The sequence below is a fragment of the Nicotiana tomentosiformis genome, chromosome 5 (genome assembly GCF_000390325.3).
Source record: "Nicotiana tomentosiformis chromosome 5, ASM39032v3, whole genome shotgun sequence".
NCBI lineage: Eukaryota > Viridiplantae > Streptophyta > Magnoliopsida > Solanales > Solanaceae > Nicotiana > Nicotiana tomentosiformis.
Window position 1 is genome coordinate 103849042 of NC_090816.1, and position 21474 is coordinate 103870515.

The 21474-nt window shown below is 37.3% G+C and overlaps 1 protein-coding gene across 1 annotated transcript; it reads right to left on the reverse strand.

Moving 5' to 3' along the window:
- Positions 1–1214: 1214 nt before the first annotated feature.
- LOC104102268 (probable mitochondrial adenine nucleotide transporter BTL3) lies at positions 1215–7525 on the reverse strand. Its single transcript, XM_009609950.4, has 4 exons — positions 6774–7525; positions 4750–5053; positions 2585–3052; positions 1215–1736 (listed from the first exon to the last, which is right to left on the reverse strand). The coding sequence occupies exons 1-4, from the start codon at positions 7223–7225 to the stop codon at positions 1668–1670; spliced, it is 1293 nt and encodes a 430-aa protein (XP_009608245.1). The 5' UTR covers positions 7226–7525; the 3' UTR covers positions 1215–1667.
- Positions 7526–21474: the final 13949 nt, after the last annotated feature.

Below are 21474 nucleotides of genomic sequence, written 5' to 3' on the forward strand. Positions count from 1 at the left end.
TTTCTTAATAATAAAATTAAACTCTGTTTGTTTAATAGTACCCAGCTCGCTCCTCAATTGCCAGACATATTAACCCCTGACCCATTCCCCAGAGAAAAAATTTAACCCCCCACTCTTGTAATATTTTACCAAAAACATATGTTATTTCCGTTGAAGTGACGAAATAGGCGATTTAGGGTCAAACTATCGTGCTTCAAGCCAAAGGCCGGTACAACCAATTGGTTCAAAATCAACTGTTTTTGTCCATTTTTCATCAAATACACAACTTTAAATATGCATTTTTACATATATACTAATCTCCATTACATCACTTTAGCAGCTACAAGTTCAACGAAAATAGATCATGATAATAGGAGAAAATTTTCACTCTTTGCACTTTGTTCTCTAATGAAGTTGAAAGAAAGAAGAGGAAAAAGATTGCAAAAGAGAAAATGGACTTGTAGAACCCTATTTGTTTGAACGAGGATAAAAGAATAGGGTACAAGGTTTAGATCAAAAGAAACGAGTCAGGCATCAGGCGCGGCGGGTTGGGTACTTTTAAACAAACGGGTGGGTTTAATTTTATTATTGAAAAATACACATGGCATGTTTATAACGTGCCACATGGCCATTGTAAAATCTCGGATTTTGCAATAGATGATCCGTTAAATAAAAGGATAGATTTGAGCCAAATTAACACGTTGAGCGTATTTGTGGACTATAAGATTAACGGAGGGTATTTATGAACCACTTCCAATACGTTAGGAGCATTTTTGGCTCTTTTCCGTACTATAAACAATAAGTATGAAAAAAATGGCAAGACTAATTCTTTTTGCATATATGTACATACTAATAAAAAAAGTGTAAGGCCTCATATTAAATTTTAGCTTTAGGCCACTAATTTTATGAAGCCGACCTTGATGTCAAGAGCTAGATAGCTTAAATATATCGAAACTCTGATCGAAAGTACATGTTCCCCAGTGTTGTTTGTTTAAACTTTTCATATAACTTGTTAGTACCTTTTTCTCCCAACTCTTTTCAGTCTTTATGTGATTTTTTTCCATAACGTTATACACAAACACAAATGATAACAATAATCTCTGTCCTAGGCCTCTGTTATTTATCAGTGTCGTCACTCCTCAACCTCTCAGCCTCGCTTTACCTAGTACAAAGCTCAGTTATTATGACTTCATTTTGGCACTCATCAACATCAAGTTCCTTGGAACAGCACATCCTAACAACTCAAAGGTACATTTAGTAGTATTGATAAATTGTCAGTTAAAAATATAGACAGGCCATGAACAAGAAGGGTGAATACTGGTTTTTGCCACAAAATTAAGCTAGTAAATAATTAAGAAGAGGAAAAAAAAACTTTTCCATAACACGTACAGCCTACAGAGATTTTCAATCACCAGGCTAATTGAAGCCAATAAACGTTTCATTTAATATCAACTTTCTCATTGCTGGGATGTACTGATTCCCCATGAAAAGCTGCAAACGGAAAGCTCATAGAACTGGGAAACGTCCCTTACTACTCTTCCTATATATAGGTTGTATTATTACCTATTCTTGTTCAGACTACATAAAAGAGGGCCAGAAAGTCGCCTTACGGTTAAATTGCAAGCCACTTGTCTGTATTAACTCAGGAGTTATCACCAGGAATGACCTTGAGAAACCCCAATCTGTGTTTATTCCACTTTCAGAACTATCTTCATAAACTCGTAGACGAAATAACTTATTGCAGCTGATGGCAAAACCTGAAGGATTCAAGTTTAAACAGGGCATGTCAATATACAGTTCCATATCTTATTAGTAAATAAAATAAACAGAGCAATGAGACTTGTGCAACAAAACTGTAAAGAAGCCAGACACGAAGTTTTATGCAAAATGCTAGTGGACGTGTAGAATCAAACAGATTGTAGTCACACTAGTATTTAATACAAAAGGCAATACAACATGAACATTAGAATCTAAAGTCAATTGTATAAAAACTCTAACATTTTTTGATAACCGAGAAATGCAGAGAGCTAATGGCGCATGGTTTGAAAGTCGGTGGATAATAGACCAGACCCTCTACCGTTCTCCCACCAAAATAGTATACTTTTGTTCGCAACAGCGTTAGAACATGTGACATGCGCGTAACTCACACATCATACGCTGTGCTCTTAAAACTAATCTAAAGCACTGTGGGCATGAAAGCTCAATATTTAAAGTGATACAAGGTCCAATTTCCAACTCTCTATATCTAACATCCCTCCTGTAAGAGAAGCCCCGACAACCTGAACAACTGGACTTACCAGGCCATCATGAGATTATACCTTGAGGCACTGCAAGCACAGTTAGTAATTGAAATCCCAATGAAGTGAATTTACACTAAACTGGTAGTAGCTTGACAAATCACCTACCTTTTGCCAAATCTATTTACCTAGTTAATGGTAAAATGAATTTGGGTAAATCATATCACAAAATGTGTATATTCCCACTTTCCACAAGAGAGAACTGGTATAGTTTATTAACTAATCTTCGAGGGCACTTATTGAAAGACAGTCCTAGATATCTTCCTGTATGATGGAGTTACAGTCAAGAAAATGCTTCGTTAACATACCTGTAATAAACTGGGAGTCAATCCAGCGTAGAGTGCAGGAATACCACCTTGCTCAACTATCTTCAGGCTAGTCGCCAATGCACTCATCTTAGTCGCCCGGACCTGCATCTGAAGCTGTCTCCTCACAACTTCAAAAGGATATGTTGCAGCTTCTGCACAAGCACCAGCAATAGCCCCATATACCAAAGTTCTAACTGTGCCCAACTCCAGTTGATCCAAGGCATTCAACTCTTCACCTTGTTGTTTCATATTTTCTAGCCTTTTCCTCCCTTCTGGTGAGTGCAAATAAGCTGATTTTAAAATATCATAAACTCCATAAAAAACTGCGCCTGAAGGTGCCATGCTTATGATCGAGGGTACTAGGCCCTTGTAAAGAGAGAAAAACCCCTCCGTCTGAATCATATGTCGGCATGTACCGATTAAGCCCCCCAAGGCTTCTCCCCCCGGTGCAACCATTACTGTCCTAATCTGAAAATTTTGACATTTTCCACGAAGAAAGATAAGAAAACATTTTATGATCATTAAGAAATTGGTAAAACTTGAAAATTTTTGTGCTTGTACAAAAATGAAAAAGAAAAAAACTGCAATAATAAGTAAGCAAAAAGAAAATACATTATAGACATTGAGAAAGAGAAAGGTAGAAGAACATTTACAGCCAAGTGGCACGCTTATCCTATAAAGGGCAGAGCATCAAATGATTGGATTATGCGATTCCTTAAGAATGTTGTCTAGTAATTCAATCGATTGAATTTTTATTATATCAAGGTAAACTGAACCGTACTTTGCACTTCACAGAGTACTTATCAGAAAATGATTCAGACAATCACACATTATTGAAATTTGGTAGAGCTTCAAATCACATTGTCTAGCTTCGGTACTTCCCATATCTCATCAGAATCAATGATGTATCTGAAACTTTATTCAGCATCAAAATCATATTTCTAACTTCAATAGTTTCCAGATGTCATCCAAGTCAATTATGCAGAATAATTTCCTGGGATTGGAAAAAACATTTAATTTAGTTTTTTCCTTTTTGTATAATAATATAGACACGACTCATCTAACAAAATGAGTGCGTTAAATTCAGAATGCAAAATGGTTGAGACAGCTCAGCTTGTAGAGCAGGGAATCCAATATTCCTTATTCTCAGCAGCTGAAACTACAATCATATTAACAATAATAGAAGATAGTTGTTTTATCAAAAATCTTAACATATAAGGCTGCCAAAATTGATTTATTAAAAAAGAAGAAGAGAAAGGGCTGATCAAAGTTGCTGAAGAAACTAATTAAGAGCAAGTTTTAAGATCTAGTTCCAAGTATACATCGTCAACAATTTTCAACTCAAAGAATAGGCGAACAATCAAAACCAACACGTGGTTCACCTCAACATGGTCAGACATGTTGATTTTTCCATAAAAGAAGAATCATGGTCACACATATGGCAAGCTATGTCTAGCAAAAATTTCCAGAGTTAAGATAAGTTGCATGACCGTTAGGGAAAGGAAGAGATGGGGACAAACTTTGCATAATGTAAACAGATGTGCCACTTAAAGAAATTAAGTGACAAGCTAAGCATTCTGATAATGTAGCTTATCTTGGACTTGAAGTACTAATGATAAATTAGCTAAAGAAGATATCTACAGTTGAAAGCAGTAGAACGATCACCCAAAATCAGGAATCTAAGCTATCAAAGATCTAGTTGCACCCTTGTATTAGAGCACAAGCTAACTACTGGATTACCTCAGATTACTGCTTTGACCACTTCTTCAGCTAGTAGTTAGGAATTAGGATTTTGTAATTCCATTATTTTCTCAAATAAATCTCTTTATTCAAGGAGTTTGTTTAGCAAAGTAGTTTAGTTCTCCTCTTCCATAGGAGTTAGTTTAGGAAAGTGGTTATTTCATTCTTGTATTTCAACGCTGCATTGATTCAATAAACAGAATCAGCTTTTGTGCTTTCTCTTGTTCTTATACCTTGGACATACATATAACAGGGCCAAGAAAGTAAGTTTTCTCGTAGTACCAACTTGATAGCTTCCACTTACACCCCTCCACTCCCTTTACTAAGCATTATCATATAAAGATATGTAACCAACTTGGCCTATAAATTGACATGCTTATTACAAGATCAAGAAGCAAAACAGAAAATCCTGAAGTATCACTCACAGTGTCCATAGGTATGCAGAGCACAGTGGCTGTAATTCCTGCTCCAGCACCAGCAATAAACCTTTCAATATTAGTTGTCTCCTCGTTACCAGTTATTTTGAGCAGATGATCCCTATATTTTTCATAAGAGTAGAAGTTGATAGCCTTAAATGGAGCTGTTCGTAGAATATTCACAAAATTCCCCTTCCAAAACCCCTTGATCCCTTGAGTAACTGCAATTGTCTTGATGAGCTCAAATAGATTCTTCTGTTCACCACGAACTATATATTCCAACTTCAGTCTTTCCAGTGGAGCAACAAAAGTTCTGAAACAATAGCAGTTCAGGAAATTAATACATATACAAAGGTCGTAGAATAAACAAATTTCAGATTACACATACAGTATATAAGGAACATGTTCCGTTTCAATGCAACAAGAGTATAAAGCTCCAACATAAATAATACTAGGGTTTATATTGTACTAGTCAATGAACAAACTACAAACAGCATCTTAAATATGTAATTGATATTCTCATCCCCAAATACATCAAATTTGTCCGGGATCAGGCATGGATATTTTTTTTTTTGAGATGGTAACATGGGATCAGGCATGGATTTATAAAGATTCATTTCCAAAACTAGGGGAAACAGAACTACACCTAGCTAGAATGGTAAGACTCAGACCTCAATTTTAACTTCTATGTTTAAATTTTACTAGAAATAGGTGGTGATCTTTTTATCTCTAATAGACTAAAAGCAGAAAATACTTCAAATTTAAACCTTCCTATCTGGATACTTGGTGGTTTTAACAGGTTAAGATTTCTTACGTTCTGTATGAATTACTGAAATACACAAAATGATATCTTCAAGGAAAAAGAGAAAGAAAAAAAAAAAAAAAACTCTTAAGTTAAAAAGAGAATAAATTTTCTTTTCTTGATGTGAAATAGATATGGCAACTGGAGAAGCCACCCCTTATTAACCACGACAAAGGGTCCCACATCTTCATGTATAAAGAAGGGTTAGCTAAGCTTCAAAATCATTTTTTGTTTGCCACTGCGCACACTCCTTAGTTAACTACTAGTTAGTGCTCCTATACCAGGTATTGCCTCCTATTACCCAATGAATTACTCAACAGAGAAGAGATTCAACTGGTGCTTTCATACCTATGCAATTAAACATTCATCAATTATGTTGAACAACTTCAAAATTCTAGAATCTAACATATTCTACACTTTTTCAATGTAAGTCAAGTGCCTCGATATCCCAACAATAGAAAGAATATAGAGCAAACTAAGGAGTGTGCATTTCCCAATTTAAAAAACAAATATGCATCCTTCCAACTTAAATGACATAAATTCGCAATCAATGAGTAAAAGCATGTCGAAACCTATTGGTCCTAAGCAATGTGAATATGAATATACACTTCATCAGTATAGAGGAAAATGAATAGAGAGGACTCGAAAAGCCGACGACCAACTAATTTGGGTTTGAGACCAAGTTAATTGATTGGTTGACACTAACTTCATTGTGACTTAAACTTCTACCACATCTTACCACAAGAAACAATTCAAATTGTTTCATTAGCAAAAATACTAACATTATTTTTTTTTTCATAATTGAGAAACCACTTTTTCCAATTTCAAAATTGCAAGAATAATGGGCCTACCCCACTACCCTTCTCCACTTCAACACCAATCTTAGCTCACCATTCAGGATTCTAACTCGTACGGGGCGCAAGGGCGGATCTATAGTATTAGGTATGGGTTCATGTGAACTCTTTGTTTTTTGCTAAAACCATGTATTTGTATTAAAAATAAATCCACTAAATGTATAAGAATACTTGGCTCGGAACCCGCTATGTTTCTCCAGTTATTATAGTAAAATAACTTGAGATCATTGCAAGAACTCATAAACTTCATACAACATGTCACGCACACTATCTTTGCCACAAACCAAATCCCCAATGCAACAACAATACATACTTATTTTAAGGAATGCATAAGAATGAAAAGCAATTCAAATTAATAACATAGCATTCCTCATTACCTAGACACCATGGCAGCAACAGCTCCAGACCAAAGATGCTTAGTAGTGTTCAATGCACCTCCACGGTGCAGCTTCGCCTTCTCCTCCGCCTTCTCAACTTCCCGACACACTCCAACTTCAATCTCCGCCCCATTCTGCCCTAAAATCTCATTAGAATCAGAAAGCGTAATCGACAAAAATCTTCCACAATCTCTCCTAACATTGATTCCGATCCCTCTCCTCCGTGCACGTAACACACACTCGGAAGAAGAAGAACAATTTTCCATAGAAATCAACGAAACAAATGATGACGTGGACGAATCTTCCAGAAGCAACCCACCACCATTGTTATTACCATCGAAACCAATCGAATTCAAACACAAATCACTACTTCTCAAACTCAAACACCGAACCCCATTTGATTTCGACTCCGATTGAATCAAATCCTTCAAACAAATCTCCAAATTACCCATATTTGAAAAATTCCTCAGAAAAAAAATAATATTTTTTTTGGGGAGTTCTATGGAGCAAAATGCTATTTAATGAACATGAGGCTTATTAAAAGAGAAGAGATAATGGAATAAAGAATGATGAAGTAGATGCGTATTCCACTGCATTGCTTCCATCGCCCCGCGCATTTTTATTTGCTTTCTCTATTCTCTATGCTATGGGGTTTTTGATTTTTTTTTTTTTTTTGTGGGTTCCTTGTAAGAAAAAGAATTGGTTAAGACAAGGACATATAAAATTGCATAAGGCAAACGTTAGTTTCAATTATTTGACGAATTGACTGAATGAATGTACTGTATTTTCTACTTTCTTATGTACGTACTAGGTTTTTGGTTGTTGATGTAGCTTCCAGTTGTATTTGTTGGTTGGTAGAATAATTTTTTTTTCTTTTTTGTATTTCTTCCCTTTTCTTTCCCGAAATTGGGGTATTTCTTTTTTTTTTCGACTATACTTTTTTTTCTTCAGTTTATGTGGTAATATATTTTTATTTGTTCCAAAAAGAATGATGTAACTTTTAAAATTAGGAGCAAGTTAACTTAAATTACTTGTTGTATTCTTTCTGAAAAGCTTTTATAGATCAAAATATTTAACAACTCGTTTGAATCAAGATGACTTGGATCAAATGTTTCAACTAATATAATGGGCAAACCTAACTCGTCCCACATGACCCAACTAATTAACTCATTTTTCATTGATTGATATTAGATAGTCAATAAATGTATATCACGATAATAATGTGTCGATCAAAATGTATTATAATTTTATTTTCCTTCTTTGTATATCTAAAACATGAAAAAATAAATATAGTTGTCTATAATTTATTGTTGTCTCTACATCCAAGTATATAACACAAAAATAATTGTATTATTTATATATCACAGTATATAACAAATCAAATAGTGTGTATACCAAAATGTATATCACAATTTTATTTTTCTTCTTTGTGTATATTAAAATATTGATCTCACTGACTTTTTTTCCTTCTCTGAATATCAAAATGTATATAAAATTTTTGTACAAGATCCGAATTAGAACCATTTTCTATTCCATTGATGACGCTGACACGCTGGGATAATACCAGTGTTAGCAAAGTTTTGAATGTTTCTTCTCTGATATCTCATTTGATAATTGCACTTTCGGGAAAAACAAAAGAAAGAAATGAGAACCAACTGAACTGAAAATATTTTCCTTAAAACCCCATTTTGGGAGCCCAACATAGACGGACTCGGGATTTATAGCCGGCGGGTATACCCTACTTAATCTATATAGTTAGCTCTCGCCATAGTATATTTGATTGGTTGTTCGGTTCTGCATTAATTTAGCACAGTTTTCGACTGAATATATATTAACTTAGTTATATTTATTCAGCTTATATATACAAATCGATCATCCAATTAATTAAATTAGATTTAGCTTTGATTTAACCAAAATTTTTTACTTCCAAATGAGAATTGTATGTTTTACCGGAATTTAATAAGTTATAGAGAATCACATTCGTTCTAACGATAATACATATAAAAAACAAGATGAGTAAACTTAAACATAACATCCCTGAGAGTGAGTCTGTGAAAAATAATGTAAATGGATTAGAAATTAATAGAGATAGAAAAATTTTATAGGAAAAGAAAAAAGGAGCAAAAGAAGAACGGTAAGAAACAAAGTAAGGGAAAAGGTGAAAAATAATAAAAATAAGGAAATGACTCAGGAATTAAGGAAGTACCATTTTCCATACTCAGTTTTTGCTAGAGTAAACTATCTTTGAATTCAAAAGAAGGAACAAAAAGAACAGTTGCATGAACTGGTTTCGAACCCAAGACGAGCAGGCTTCTCGACCAATGCTCTCATTCAAGTTTTTATTAATAAGGGGCCAACTAAATTATTTAAGGGGTCCACAATGTATATATATATGTGTGTGAGGTGGGGGTGGGGGGTGGGGGTCTGCCTCTGGAGCCCAATAATTCTATTATCATAGGTAATTTCTATTTTTGAAGGGAATTTGCAATAATCTTCTCTAAGGCGTGAAAAAGAGGGGAGAGATGGAAGAAGAAATATGGAGAGCGAGAGAGATGGCAAAGAGAGGTAGAGAGGGGGTTTATAGGAGAGAGAATAAATAGAGAAGTAAGTTTTTTGGGATTTGACTATACAATACCAATTTTTTTTAGGTCGTCTTAGCCACACGTAATTCAAGACAAATTTTTTATCATTTCCTATTATATGTTGTGATCTGCTGTCAATTTCTCTAATAAAATTTGACCCAATCAAATCGATTATAAATTCTGGCTGCTTTTGCCACCTATATTATTCGGATCACTATTTCTCTTAAGGAACATTTAGGTGTAAAAATGTAATTCTAATCGTTGTAAGAAAATATTCCAATGTGCTTGCCGTAATATGCACAACCAGAAAAATATAGAGCAAATTATGCAAAACATCCATTGAGCTTAAATAATTATCCTTTTCTATCAATTTGAAAGCTATTTACTATACTTACCCATTGGGTGTAGCTTAGCTTGAATTGGCTTGGATTGGTTTGGTTTGACTTGGTTTGAATTAACTTATCTTGGCTTGGTTTAGTAGCTTAATTTGACTTGATTTGGTTGGTTATGACCGGGTATTAAAAAAATGGATAGGGGGCAAATTACATTGGGGGCGGATAAATATTTTGCCCCGCCTGGCATTTGCCAAAGATACACAAAAATTTATCCGTATAGTCAAATCTTTGCACGTGAAAAAGAAATTTAAATCCTTGGAGGGGAAGGAAACAGTAATCATGTCGAGTGATGAGAGGAAATATTACTAAGAATAAGTACTTAATTCCTTCAAAATAACAGCATCAAATTCCAACCTTAGTCCACATACCAATCATACTGGGAGAACGCAACAGGTACAGAATAGCGTTTGAAGCCGCCGGCCAATCTGTGCCGGCCATGAATAAAATATCAGCGTTATCCGACGAGCTTCTTTATCACATATTCTCTAGTTTCTTCACCCGCAAGGAATTAGGTTCAACAGTTTCTTTAGTTTCTAAGAGATGGCATCGCCTCCTCCAATCTTGCGACTGTGGATGGCATTCAGAACAAAGAAGAAATAGGCGAAAGTTCTTCAAATTGATCCACCTTTCCCTTGATAAGATTAATGAACTTGTTCATGCTCCAGTTCGATTCATGAAAATTCAATTGGTAGAGCGGACGAAATTCACTCAGTTGGACAATTTGATGAAGTCTTTAGCCAAGCTCAATTTTAAAGAGTTGCACCTTGTGTTCGCAAACAAATATAATCTGGCTTTTGTCCTTAAATATTTGAGTTTCCTCAAAGTTCTTCATTTAAATTCATGCAAGTTCGATGACTTTAAATATCTCAATGAGATTCCAATCATGGTTTCTTTGCAAGAGCTAGTCCTTGAGGAAGTTTATATTTATAATCCTAAGGACATGTTCTTACTTGATCTCACAGATAAGTGCCCTTCTCTTGTCGAATTGACACTAAAATATTGTGAAGGATATGTACGAATTGTTGGGATATATACTATTAACCATGAGTTTGGTTTGGATATAGTATTTATTATGGAACAATTGTTTATTCAATTTTAATAAAGTTTTAAATAGATCATATATTAGTCTGTGTCCTTTGCTTATATAGTAGATGATTTAGTGTATAGAGTTTAGCTTATACACGGAAGATTAGATCATCGGTTCTTATAAGTATAAAGTTTGAGTTCACAATCTAATGATGGAATTGGACAAACCATTATGGATGATTGTAGTACAAGATTAAATATAATTTATCTTAATTATGCGAATAGTTTAATTCCAACTTCTTGTGCTAGTACATTTTGTATGTATTGAACGGACCAAGTAGAGATAAGTATTTTATACTGACTTAATAAAATAAACTCTTTTAACCATTAAATGTACTGATACTCTTAATCTTGATATAATTATTATTAGCTGTGTATATTAGTATTGTTTTGATTTATTAAAAGGCGAGATTCTTTCGTGGGTCAATATGCCTAGTAAATTGGATAATAATAATGTACATGGGCGAAGTAACAGTTAGTTGATAAAATCCATGTCTCGGTTTAGAGATTGATGATATACCTTTATGAAAGCTTATAAGTTTTCATGTGTAAACCCAGCCGGTGAATTTTATATCCGACACATGAAATAAGTTTATCGAAAGTCTAAAGGAAATAATTAATAAATTAAATCGTCAGTAATTTAATTTAATTAATTAGTATCTGAATCTTAACATGAGGAGTTAAATAAGATTTAATGGATGAATTTTGAAATTGAATAAGGAGTGCAATTACGAATTTTAGTGAAATAATTCGTAATTAATTATGGTGGATATTAATTTCGAAAATTAGAAATTAATTCCATAATTGGAAGCCTTGTTAATTAAATTATGTGGTCCATGCTGTGCCTAAATAATATGAAATAAAGGAATCCTTTTTCTAGTGGAAAAGAAAACTCAACAAGTTTTGAAAAAGGGTTTTAACCCTTAAAACTTGTGCTATAAATACATAAGGTTTTCCACCTAGAGGAGGCAGAACAAGGTGGCCGAAATTTTCAGCCTTTTTTCTAAAAAATTTCGCCCACACGAAATTACTATTTTCGGATATTATTTGGGTAATACAGTAGAAGACCGTAGAATGTTCGCGAATCTTTATCATGCTGATGATGGAGAATTCATTGAGTTGCTATGGAATTTGAGGCTCACGTAATATAGGAGCTTTGTTCACGCTTCAAGAGGTAACCCGTGAAATTTCGTTTATGCTAGTGGTCTAGATTACATGTGATTTTGATACTGGGGTTGCTTCCGCTGCTTATTATTATCCTTCAATTGATATCAGAGCCCACTCACATCTAATTAGATAACTAAGTTTTTCATGAAACAAGAATATTATATTTATGTGCGTTTTTGAATTTCATGTATATGCTGCACTGCTGTTTTGTAAATTAACTGTGCAAAAAAATTGGATTATTCTTGTAATCATGAGATATTTGTTTTTATTGATATTTGATTGGGATGATCTGGATTTTTTTTTGGTAAATCCTAGAAAAACGCAAAATCTGATTTTGACCGAATTGCCGGTATTTTCGGAGGTCAGCGAACTTGATAGACTCCGATTGAGCTGAAATTTGGTGGGTCCATCGAAAACGGTGTGGTGAGAAAAACTCACTGCTTTAGCAATGAATCATGGTGTTTTTCGGCGTTTTGAGGTCGTTTGGATTATGTTGGACGTTTTTCTATTTTCTGAAAATTATTTCTCAATAATTTTAATTCGTTTTAATTCAATGGTGGTGGAGGTGACTCCCCATGGTCTCCATGATTAAATACTGGTGATACGATGGGTTTACACATTAGCTAATAGTAAATAGACGTGTTGTTGTATTAAATTCAATAATAGAAGTGTAGGATTTTATTGACCAGGTCTTACAAGGTATACTTGATATTGTATGATGATATAATTATTTTGTAAGAAAGTGAAATCCTCTGTTTGATATCGTGGATGACTAATGATTGGTGCGTTTGGCATATTTGTGCATAAAAGTTTTTCTCAAATTTTAGTTTATGTTTTCATGCCCTACGTGATTACTAGTCTTGAATTTTCAATGAAAAAAAAATATTCTCTGGTTGGAGGTTGTAATTAAGTGAAATATGACAGTATTTTGTATGAGTTTTATATTGTTGGTATGGCTTTTAAGTTATGGTCAATATTCTGCCATAAAATAATTTTATGAGCTATATGTATATTCACTTGAAAATTGAGAATTTTGTGAGTAATAAATAGTTACCACTAAAGTGGTTTGTTTATTTTAACTCATGAAAAATTCTTAATAAATTTGTACATGTGAAATTATGTCTATTCATGGATCGAGCATTATGATTAATAAGTAGGATCCACAAAATGGTCTATTTATTTGAGTCATTAAAATCTGCTTAATATACTATGTGAAAATTATCCTTGATAAATTTACATTAGTGGTGGAGGTTCTTAACTAGAAAATGACTTTTATCTTTGGGTACTAGTGAGACCAACTCCACCCATGAGAAGAGATATTGGGGTTTTCGTCGAACGAGAGAAAATATAATATCTTAGGTTCTTGTGTATTTAATAAAATGATAATTTATTGCAAAAGGAGATATTATGTATCCTAGAAATAGGAAGAACATAATATATATGCCTTGAGCTCATAGTATAATTATAAGGAGAATGGAAATCAATATCATATTTATTTTAATTCATGAAACTACTTAAAACGGTTATTCTCCGAGTTTGGTTACAGGCTGGTGGTCATGAATTTGGCGAACTTCGATTGACCTGAAACTTGGTAGGTTCAAAGAAAACGATCTAGTGAGAAAAACTCACTGCTATGCAGTGAATCATGCTGTTTTTCGGCATTTTGAGGTCGTTTAGATGAGTTTACAAGCAGTTTATTAAATTGAATTTGTTATAAATATAAAAAATTATTCTTTATATATCGGCTATATTTGTGTTAAATCTGAAACATGGTGATTTAACTTGGTATGATATATAGCAAGAATGCAAATCACATGGATTTAATCCTAAATACGCCAAAAATAATTTATTCGAATTTGGTCTAGTTTTTGGCGATCGTGAATTTCACGATCTCTGAATGACCTGAAATTCGGTAGGATCATCAGAAACGACCAGTTAAGAAGAACTCACTGTTATGCAGTGAATCCCATTGTATTTTGACGATTGAGGATCGTTTAGATGAGTTTTTTTGGAAGTTTGGCGGATTAAAATGTGATTTACATACGAAAAGTCATTCTTTAAATTATTTTATTTATGTCTAGTCTGGAACATGATAACACATGTTGATTTGACATGAATTGGTATATGATAAGAATGTAGGTCATATTTTAAATTTTTAAAAAAATATGCTTAAAATGGTAATTTTCCAAATTTGGTTGCAATTTTTGGAGATTGTGATTTTAACGATCTCCGATTGATCTGAAATTTGGTAGGTTTATCAGAAACAACCCAGTGATCAATACTCACTACTATTCAGTGAAAAACATTAATTTTAGCGTTTTAAGACTGTTTAAATGGGGGTTTGAGCATTTTTTTTAATTCTGGAACTTAATCCTCAAAGAAAAGTTCGTGGTTGTGATAAAGTGGTGATAGGAATTAACCCCTATGGTATCTATTTTTTATTTATAGTGAAATAATAAATTTACGCGTTGACATTAGGTCTTCCTCCATATCGGATAAATTTATTATGAACTCACTGAGTATAGTTACTAGTTATTGATAACTTGTATTAACTCTCTATCTAAGTTTAAGGGTTGAATCAATTTTGTAACTAAAATACAATCATGATTAAGTGGAGATAAAAATATATTTCTATGGTCTCTCACTATTAATTTCAAGTGAGTATAAATTTACGCTTCGACTTTAGGTCTTCCTCCATATCGGATAAATTTATTGCAAGCTCACTGGTGAAATACTATTTATTGATATCATGTACTTACTCTCCATCTGAGTAGACATGTTGGATCGATGAAACTAGAGCTATTAATTATGATGTTCACTTGACTTAAATTAACGCTATACTCTCCATCTGAGCTGGGTCTGTTTTAATTTATTGGAGTGAATAATCTAGCATTACATATGTATGTTGCTGTAACGACCCGGCCTGTCATTTTGAGAGTTAGAGCCCTGAACCCCTATTAACTGCTTTCCCCATATCTATTTCTGCTATTGTGACTTGCCGGGATGATTGGTTTTGAGTTTCAGAGTGTTTTGGGACACTTAGTCCCTAAATGAGAACTTAAGCCTTAGAATTTGGACCGTAGTCGGAACTGTGTGAAGAAGAATCTGGAATAGAATTCTGTCGGTTCCGTTAGCTCCGTTAGGTGATTTTGGAGGGTGATTCGTGATTTTGGAGCAAGTTCTTTAAGTTTGAATTGGAGGGTGATTCGTGATTTTAGCGTTGTTTGATGTGATTTTAGAGCTCGACGAAGTTCGTATGGTGTTATAGGATTTATTGGTAGGTTTGGTTGAGGTCCAAGGGGCCTCGGGTGTGTTTCGGATGCTTAACGGAATGAACTTGGACTTAGGAAAATCTGGTGCTTTTGCTGGTTCTGCTGTAATCGCACCTGCGCAAGGCTGCCCGCAGGTGCGAGCAAATTGGCGCAGAAGCGGGAAAATGGAGGAGTGCCAGGGGTCGCAGGTGCGAGGTGTTTTCTGCATCTATGGTCCCCACAGATGCGTTAGGGGTCTTCGCAGGTGCGCAAGGTCCGAAGAAGTGGAAGGCAATTCCGCAGGCGTGCACGCGCAGATGCGACCCTTTCATCGCAAGTGAGAAGGCAAGGGGGGCAAGTGAATAGCGCAGATGCGCACAATTTTCGCACAAGCGCACCCGCAGGTGCGAGCCCAGGTTCCGCAGGTGCGAAAATACCTGGGCAGTGGTTAAAACCGAAGGGCTTCGTGATTTTTGTCATTTTTGGACTTTGCAACTCGGTTTAGGGCGATATTTGAGAGCATTTTCGAGGGATTTCTTGAGGTAAGTCCCTTGTGCTTATTTTTGATCAATAATCATGCTTCCCAATGTATTTTTTCACCTAGTTAGTGTGTATTTAAGGTAAAAATTAGAAGTTGGAGGCTAGGGATTTGGGACTTTGAATTGTGGATTTGGAGGACCATCTGGTGTCGGATTTTAGTAAAATTGATATGGTTAGACTCGTGGTGGAATGGGCCTTCCTATTTTATAACTTTTACCCGATTCCGAGACGTGAGTCCCACAGACAATTTTTGAGTTAATTTCAGGATTTTGGTTAAAGTGTTGATTTCATTAATTAGATGAGTCTATTATTGTTGTATTTATGATATGTAATTGCTTTTGGCTAGATTTGGGCCATTCAGGGCCGGATATTTGTGGGAAAGGTATTGTGACCGATTGATTGAGCTTGGTTCGAGGTAAGCGGCTTGTCTAACTTTGTGTGGGGGAAATCCCCTTAAGATTTGAAACCATTGTGTTATGTGAGCGTCGTGTACGTGAGGTGACGAGTACATACACGGGCTAGTTGTGGTAAAAACCGATTTTTCTTACCAAGCAGCAACATGTTTTCCTGTTATTTTGAGTTATACCATTTTGATGAGTACTAATCTATTCTCATTCTTAATTGAGTTATTCCAATATGTGTAGCTATCATGTTTAGTCTAATACAACATGTCTACATGTCTTAATTGTTTATGTGAATTATTTGCAACATGCTTAGTGAATTTTCTGCTTCTTCCCTGACTGGTACTTAGTCTATATTGTAAGAACTTCGTGATGTAGTTGCATTTCTATCATTCGCACTGCATATTTACTTTGGGACTACGGAATGGTATTCCGGGAGATTTTCCTGTACTGCATATTTACTTTGGGACTACAGAACGGTATTCCGGGAGATTCCCCTGCACATTTACTTTGGGACTACGGAACGGTATTTCGGAAGATTCCCCTGCATATTTACTCTGGGACTACGGAACGGTATTCGGGGAGATCCCCCTGCACATTTACTTTGGGACTACGGAACGGTATTCTGGGAGATCCTCCTGCACATTTACGTTTGGGACTACGAAACGGTATCTCGGGAGATCCCCTATTGTGTTTCGGTGTACTAAGCTGTTACCTTTTATGATTTTATTGTTGTTAAATTTCAACCTTTATTTTATTGCAGTATTACACTCTATATTATTTTATTATATATTTTTACCAGTAGAGCCCTGACCTGACCTCGTCACTACTCGACCGAGGTTAGGCTTGACACTTATTGGGTACCGATTGTGGTGTACTCATGCTACTCTCTGCATATATTTTTCATGTGCAGATCCAGGTGTACCTTATCAGGTGCACTATCAGTGAGCCAGGATAGCTTTGGAGACTTCAAGGTATATCTGCCGCGTCCGCAGACCTCAGAGTCCCCTTCTACTCTTTCTTATGTCCATTATCTTCTGTATTTTTCCTTGTTAGATTCTGATGTATAGAGACACTAGATTTTTCCTTCTGTAGTTTGTGATTCACGATGTTTCGGGTTTCGGGATTTGTTGTGTATTTTTGAATAATTGGTTAAATTTATATTTTTATTTCAATACTGCAAAAATGTTAGGCTTACCTAGTTGTAGAGACTAGGTGCCGTCACGATGTCACACGGAGGGAAAAATTGGGTCGTGACAAGTTGGTATCAGAGCTCTAGGTTCGTAGGTGTCGTGTGTCACAAACTGACTTATTAGAGTCTCGTGGATCGGTATAGAGACATCTGTACTTATCTTCGGGAGGCTATGGAACTATTAGTATAATTTCACTACTTTGATTCCTTGTCGTGCGAAAATTTGTTGACTTCAGAGATTCTAAATTTTTGTATTCTATTCTCTCACAGATGGTGATGACACGTACAAGCGGATCTGATGAACAGGCACCCGCGCCTCCTGCTAGAGCCACGAGAGGTCGGAGCCGAGGTAGAGGCCGAGGACGTCCACGTGGTGCAGCCAGAGCACCCGTACGAGCTGCTATAGAGGAGCCCCTAGTAGCTCAAGCTGGAGGGCAGACACCTGAGATACCTATTGATGCACCAACCCTCTAGGAGACTCTAGCCCTGTTTCTGAGTATGTTCAGCACCTTAGCTCAGGCTGGATTGATTCCACTTGATCCTGCCACATCTCAGGCCAGGGGAGGAGCATAAAATTCTGTCGCCGGTACTCTAGAGCAGCGGGTTCAGGTCGACCAAGTTCCAGAGATTGTACCAATGCATCGATAGCTCCAGCTCAGCCCGAGTTTAGGGCAACAGCTTCTGAGGTGGAGCAGCTCAGACTTGAGAGGTACAAGAAGTACTACTCACCTACTTTCAGCGGATTGGCTACAGATGATGCTCAGGGTTTTCTGGAGGAGTGTCATCATATTCTCCATACTATAGGCGTAGCGGAGACGAGCGGGGTTTCTTTTAACACATTCCAGCTTAGAGGAGCAGCCTATCAGTGGTGGCGTGCTTATGAGTTGAGCAGTTAGGCTGAGGCAGCTTCACTTATATGGACTCCATTCTCGGACATGTTTTTGAGAGAGTATGTCCCTCAAAGCCTCAGGGACTCATGGTGCGCGGAGTTTGAGCAGCTGCGCCAGGGTGCTATGACTGTATCAGAGTATGCAGTTCGCTTCAGTGATTTGGCCCGACATGCACCGGCCTTAGTTGCCACAGTTTGCGAGAGGGTTCGATGGTTTATTGAGGGTCTCCATCCTAGGATCTGGAGTAGTATGGCCAGGGAATTGGAGATGGATATTTCTTATCAGTAGGTTGTGGGTATTGCCAGGAGATTTGAGGGCATGTTTGCCCAGGATAGAGAGGAGAGGGAGGCCAAGCGGTATCGAGAGGCTGGTTATTATTCTGGAGCTCGTGCCCCAGTAGCTCGCCATAGTAGGGGTTATGTGAGCCGCCCCGTTCATTCACCTCTTCCAGCCTCCAGTGGTGTTCTAGCTCCTTCTAGACCCCATGAGCCTTATTATGCACCGCCGGTATCTAGTGTGCCTCCTGGACGAGGTGTTCTTAGCGGCCAATCCAGCAGACCTGGCCCGAGCCAATCACATCAGCCACGCCCTCCCAGAGCTTGTTTTGAATGTGGAGACACTCGCCACATGGTGAGGGATTGCCCCAGGATTAGGAGGGGTGCACCTCCACAGACTTTTCAGCCACAACGTGCTCCACCGGGTCCTCAGGCTATGATTACTGCACCAGCTACCACCCCACCTGCTCAACCAGCTCGAGGTGGAGGTCGGGGAGGTAGAGGTTGCCCTAGAGGGGGGAGGCCAGGCCGGATATTATGCACTTCCTGCTCGTACAGAGGAAATTGCTTCTGATTCTGTCATGACAGGTATTATTCCGGTCTGTCATAAATATGCGTCAGTATTATTTGACCTAGGATCTACATATTCTTATGTGTCCTCTTATTTTGCTCCGTATTTGGGCGTACCTCGGGATTCTTTGAGTTCCCCTATTTATGTATCTACTCTTGTGGGAGATTCTCTTGTTGTGGACCCCGTGTATCGGTCGTGTTTGATTGCTCTTAGTGGTTTTGAGACCAGAGCCGATTTATTATTGCTCAGCATGGTGGACTTTGATATTATTTTGGGCATGGACTGGTTGTCTCCCCATTATGCTATTCTTGATTGTCACGCTAAAATCGTGACACTGGCTATGCCAGGTTTACCGCGATTAGAGTGGAGAGGTACCTTAGAGTATACTTCTAGCAGAGTTATTTCTTTTCTTAAAGCTCAATGAATGGTTAAGAAGGGGTGTGATGCGTATCTAGCTTATATGAGAGATGTCAGTATTGATACCCTTACAGTTGAGTCAGTTCCAGTAGTGAGGGACTTTCCAGATGTGTTTCCAGCTGATCTTTTGGGCATGCCACCCGACAAAGATATTGATTTTGGCATTGATTTGTTGCCGGGCACTCAACCTATCTCTATTCCTCCATATCGTATGTCTCCTCCTGAATTGAAGGAGTTGAAAGAGCAGTTACAAGAATTGCTTGATAAAGGCTTCATCCAGCCCAGTGTGTCACCTTGGGGTGCTCCTGTCTTATTTGTGAAGAAGAAGGATGGTTCTATGCAGATGTGTATTGATTACCTCCAGTTGAACAAAGTCACAGTGAAGAACACATATCCATTGCCTCATATTGATGACTTATTTGATCAGTTACAGGGTGCCAGGGTGTTTTCTAAGATTGACTTACGTTCAGGTTATCATCAATTGAAGATTTGGGAGCCGGATATCCTGAAGACTGCTTTCAGGACCAGATATGGTCACTATGAGTTTCTTGTGATGTCTTTTGGGCTGACCAATGCCCCAACAACTTTCATGCACTTGATGCACAGTGTGTTTCGGCCCTATCTTGACTCATTCATCATTGTGCTTATTGACGACATTCTGATATACTCCCGGAGTCGGGAGGATCATGAGCAACACCTGAGGACTGCACTTCAGACCTTGAGAGAAAAGAAGTTATATGCAAAATTTTCAAAGTGTGAGTTTTGGCTAGACTCAATGGCATTCTTGTGTCATATAATATCGAGTGAGGGGATCCAGGTGGATCCAAAGAAGATTGAAGTAGTGCAGAGTTGGCCCAGACCGTCCTCAGCTACAGAGATCCGGAGTTTTCTTGGTTTGGCGGGGTATTACTGTCACTTTGTAGAGGGATTCTCATCTATTGCAGCACCTATGACCAGGCTAACCCAGAAGGGTGCTCCGTTCAGGTGGACAAAGGAATGTGAGGAGAGCTTTCAGAAGCTCAAGACAGCTTTGACTACAGCCCCAGTATTGGAATTACCTACAGGTTCGGGGTCTTATACTGTATATTGTGATGCATCGCGGATTGGTCTTGGCGCGGTGTTGATGCAGGACGGTAAGGTGATTGCCTACGCGTCCAGAAAGCTGAAGGTGCATGAAAAGAACTATCTTGTCCATGACCTTGAGTTAGCAGTTCATGCCTTGAAGATATGGCGGCATTATTTGTACGATGTTCCTTGTGAGATTTACACCGATCATCGAAGTTTACAGCATCTGTTTAAGCAAAAAGATCTTAACTTACGTCAGCGGAGGTGGTTGGAGCTACTTAAGGATTATGATATCACTATTTTGTACCACTCTGGGAAGGCCAATGTGGTGGCCGATGCTTTGAGTCGCCGGGCAGAGAGTTTAGGGAGTTTAGCATAAATACCAGCAGTAGAGAGGCCATTGGCGTTGGATGTTCAGGCCTTAGCCAGCCAGTTTGTGAGGCTGGATATTTCTAAGCTGAATCGAGTATTGGCTTGTGTGGTCTCTCGGTCTTCTCTTTATGATCGTATCGGGGAGCGTCAGTATGATGACCCCCATCTGCTTGTACTTAAGGACACGGTCTAGCACGGTGATGCTAAGAAGGTCACTATTGGAGATGATGGTGCATTGAGGATGCAGGGCAGGTTATGTGTGCCCAACGTGGATGGTTTGTGTGAGTTGATTTTCCAGGAGGCTCACAGTTCGCGGTACTCTATTCATCCGGGTGTCATAAAGATGTATCAGGACTTGAAACAATATTACTGGTGGAGGAGAATGAAGAAGAACATAGTAAAGTATGTGGCTCGATGTCTGAATTGCCAGTAGATAAAATATGAGCATCAACGACCAGGTGGATTGCTTCAGAAGTTAGAGATTCCGGAGTTGAAAT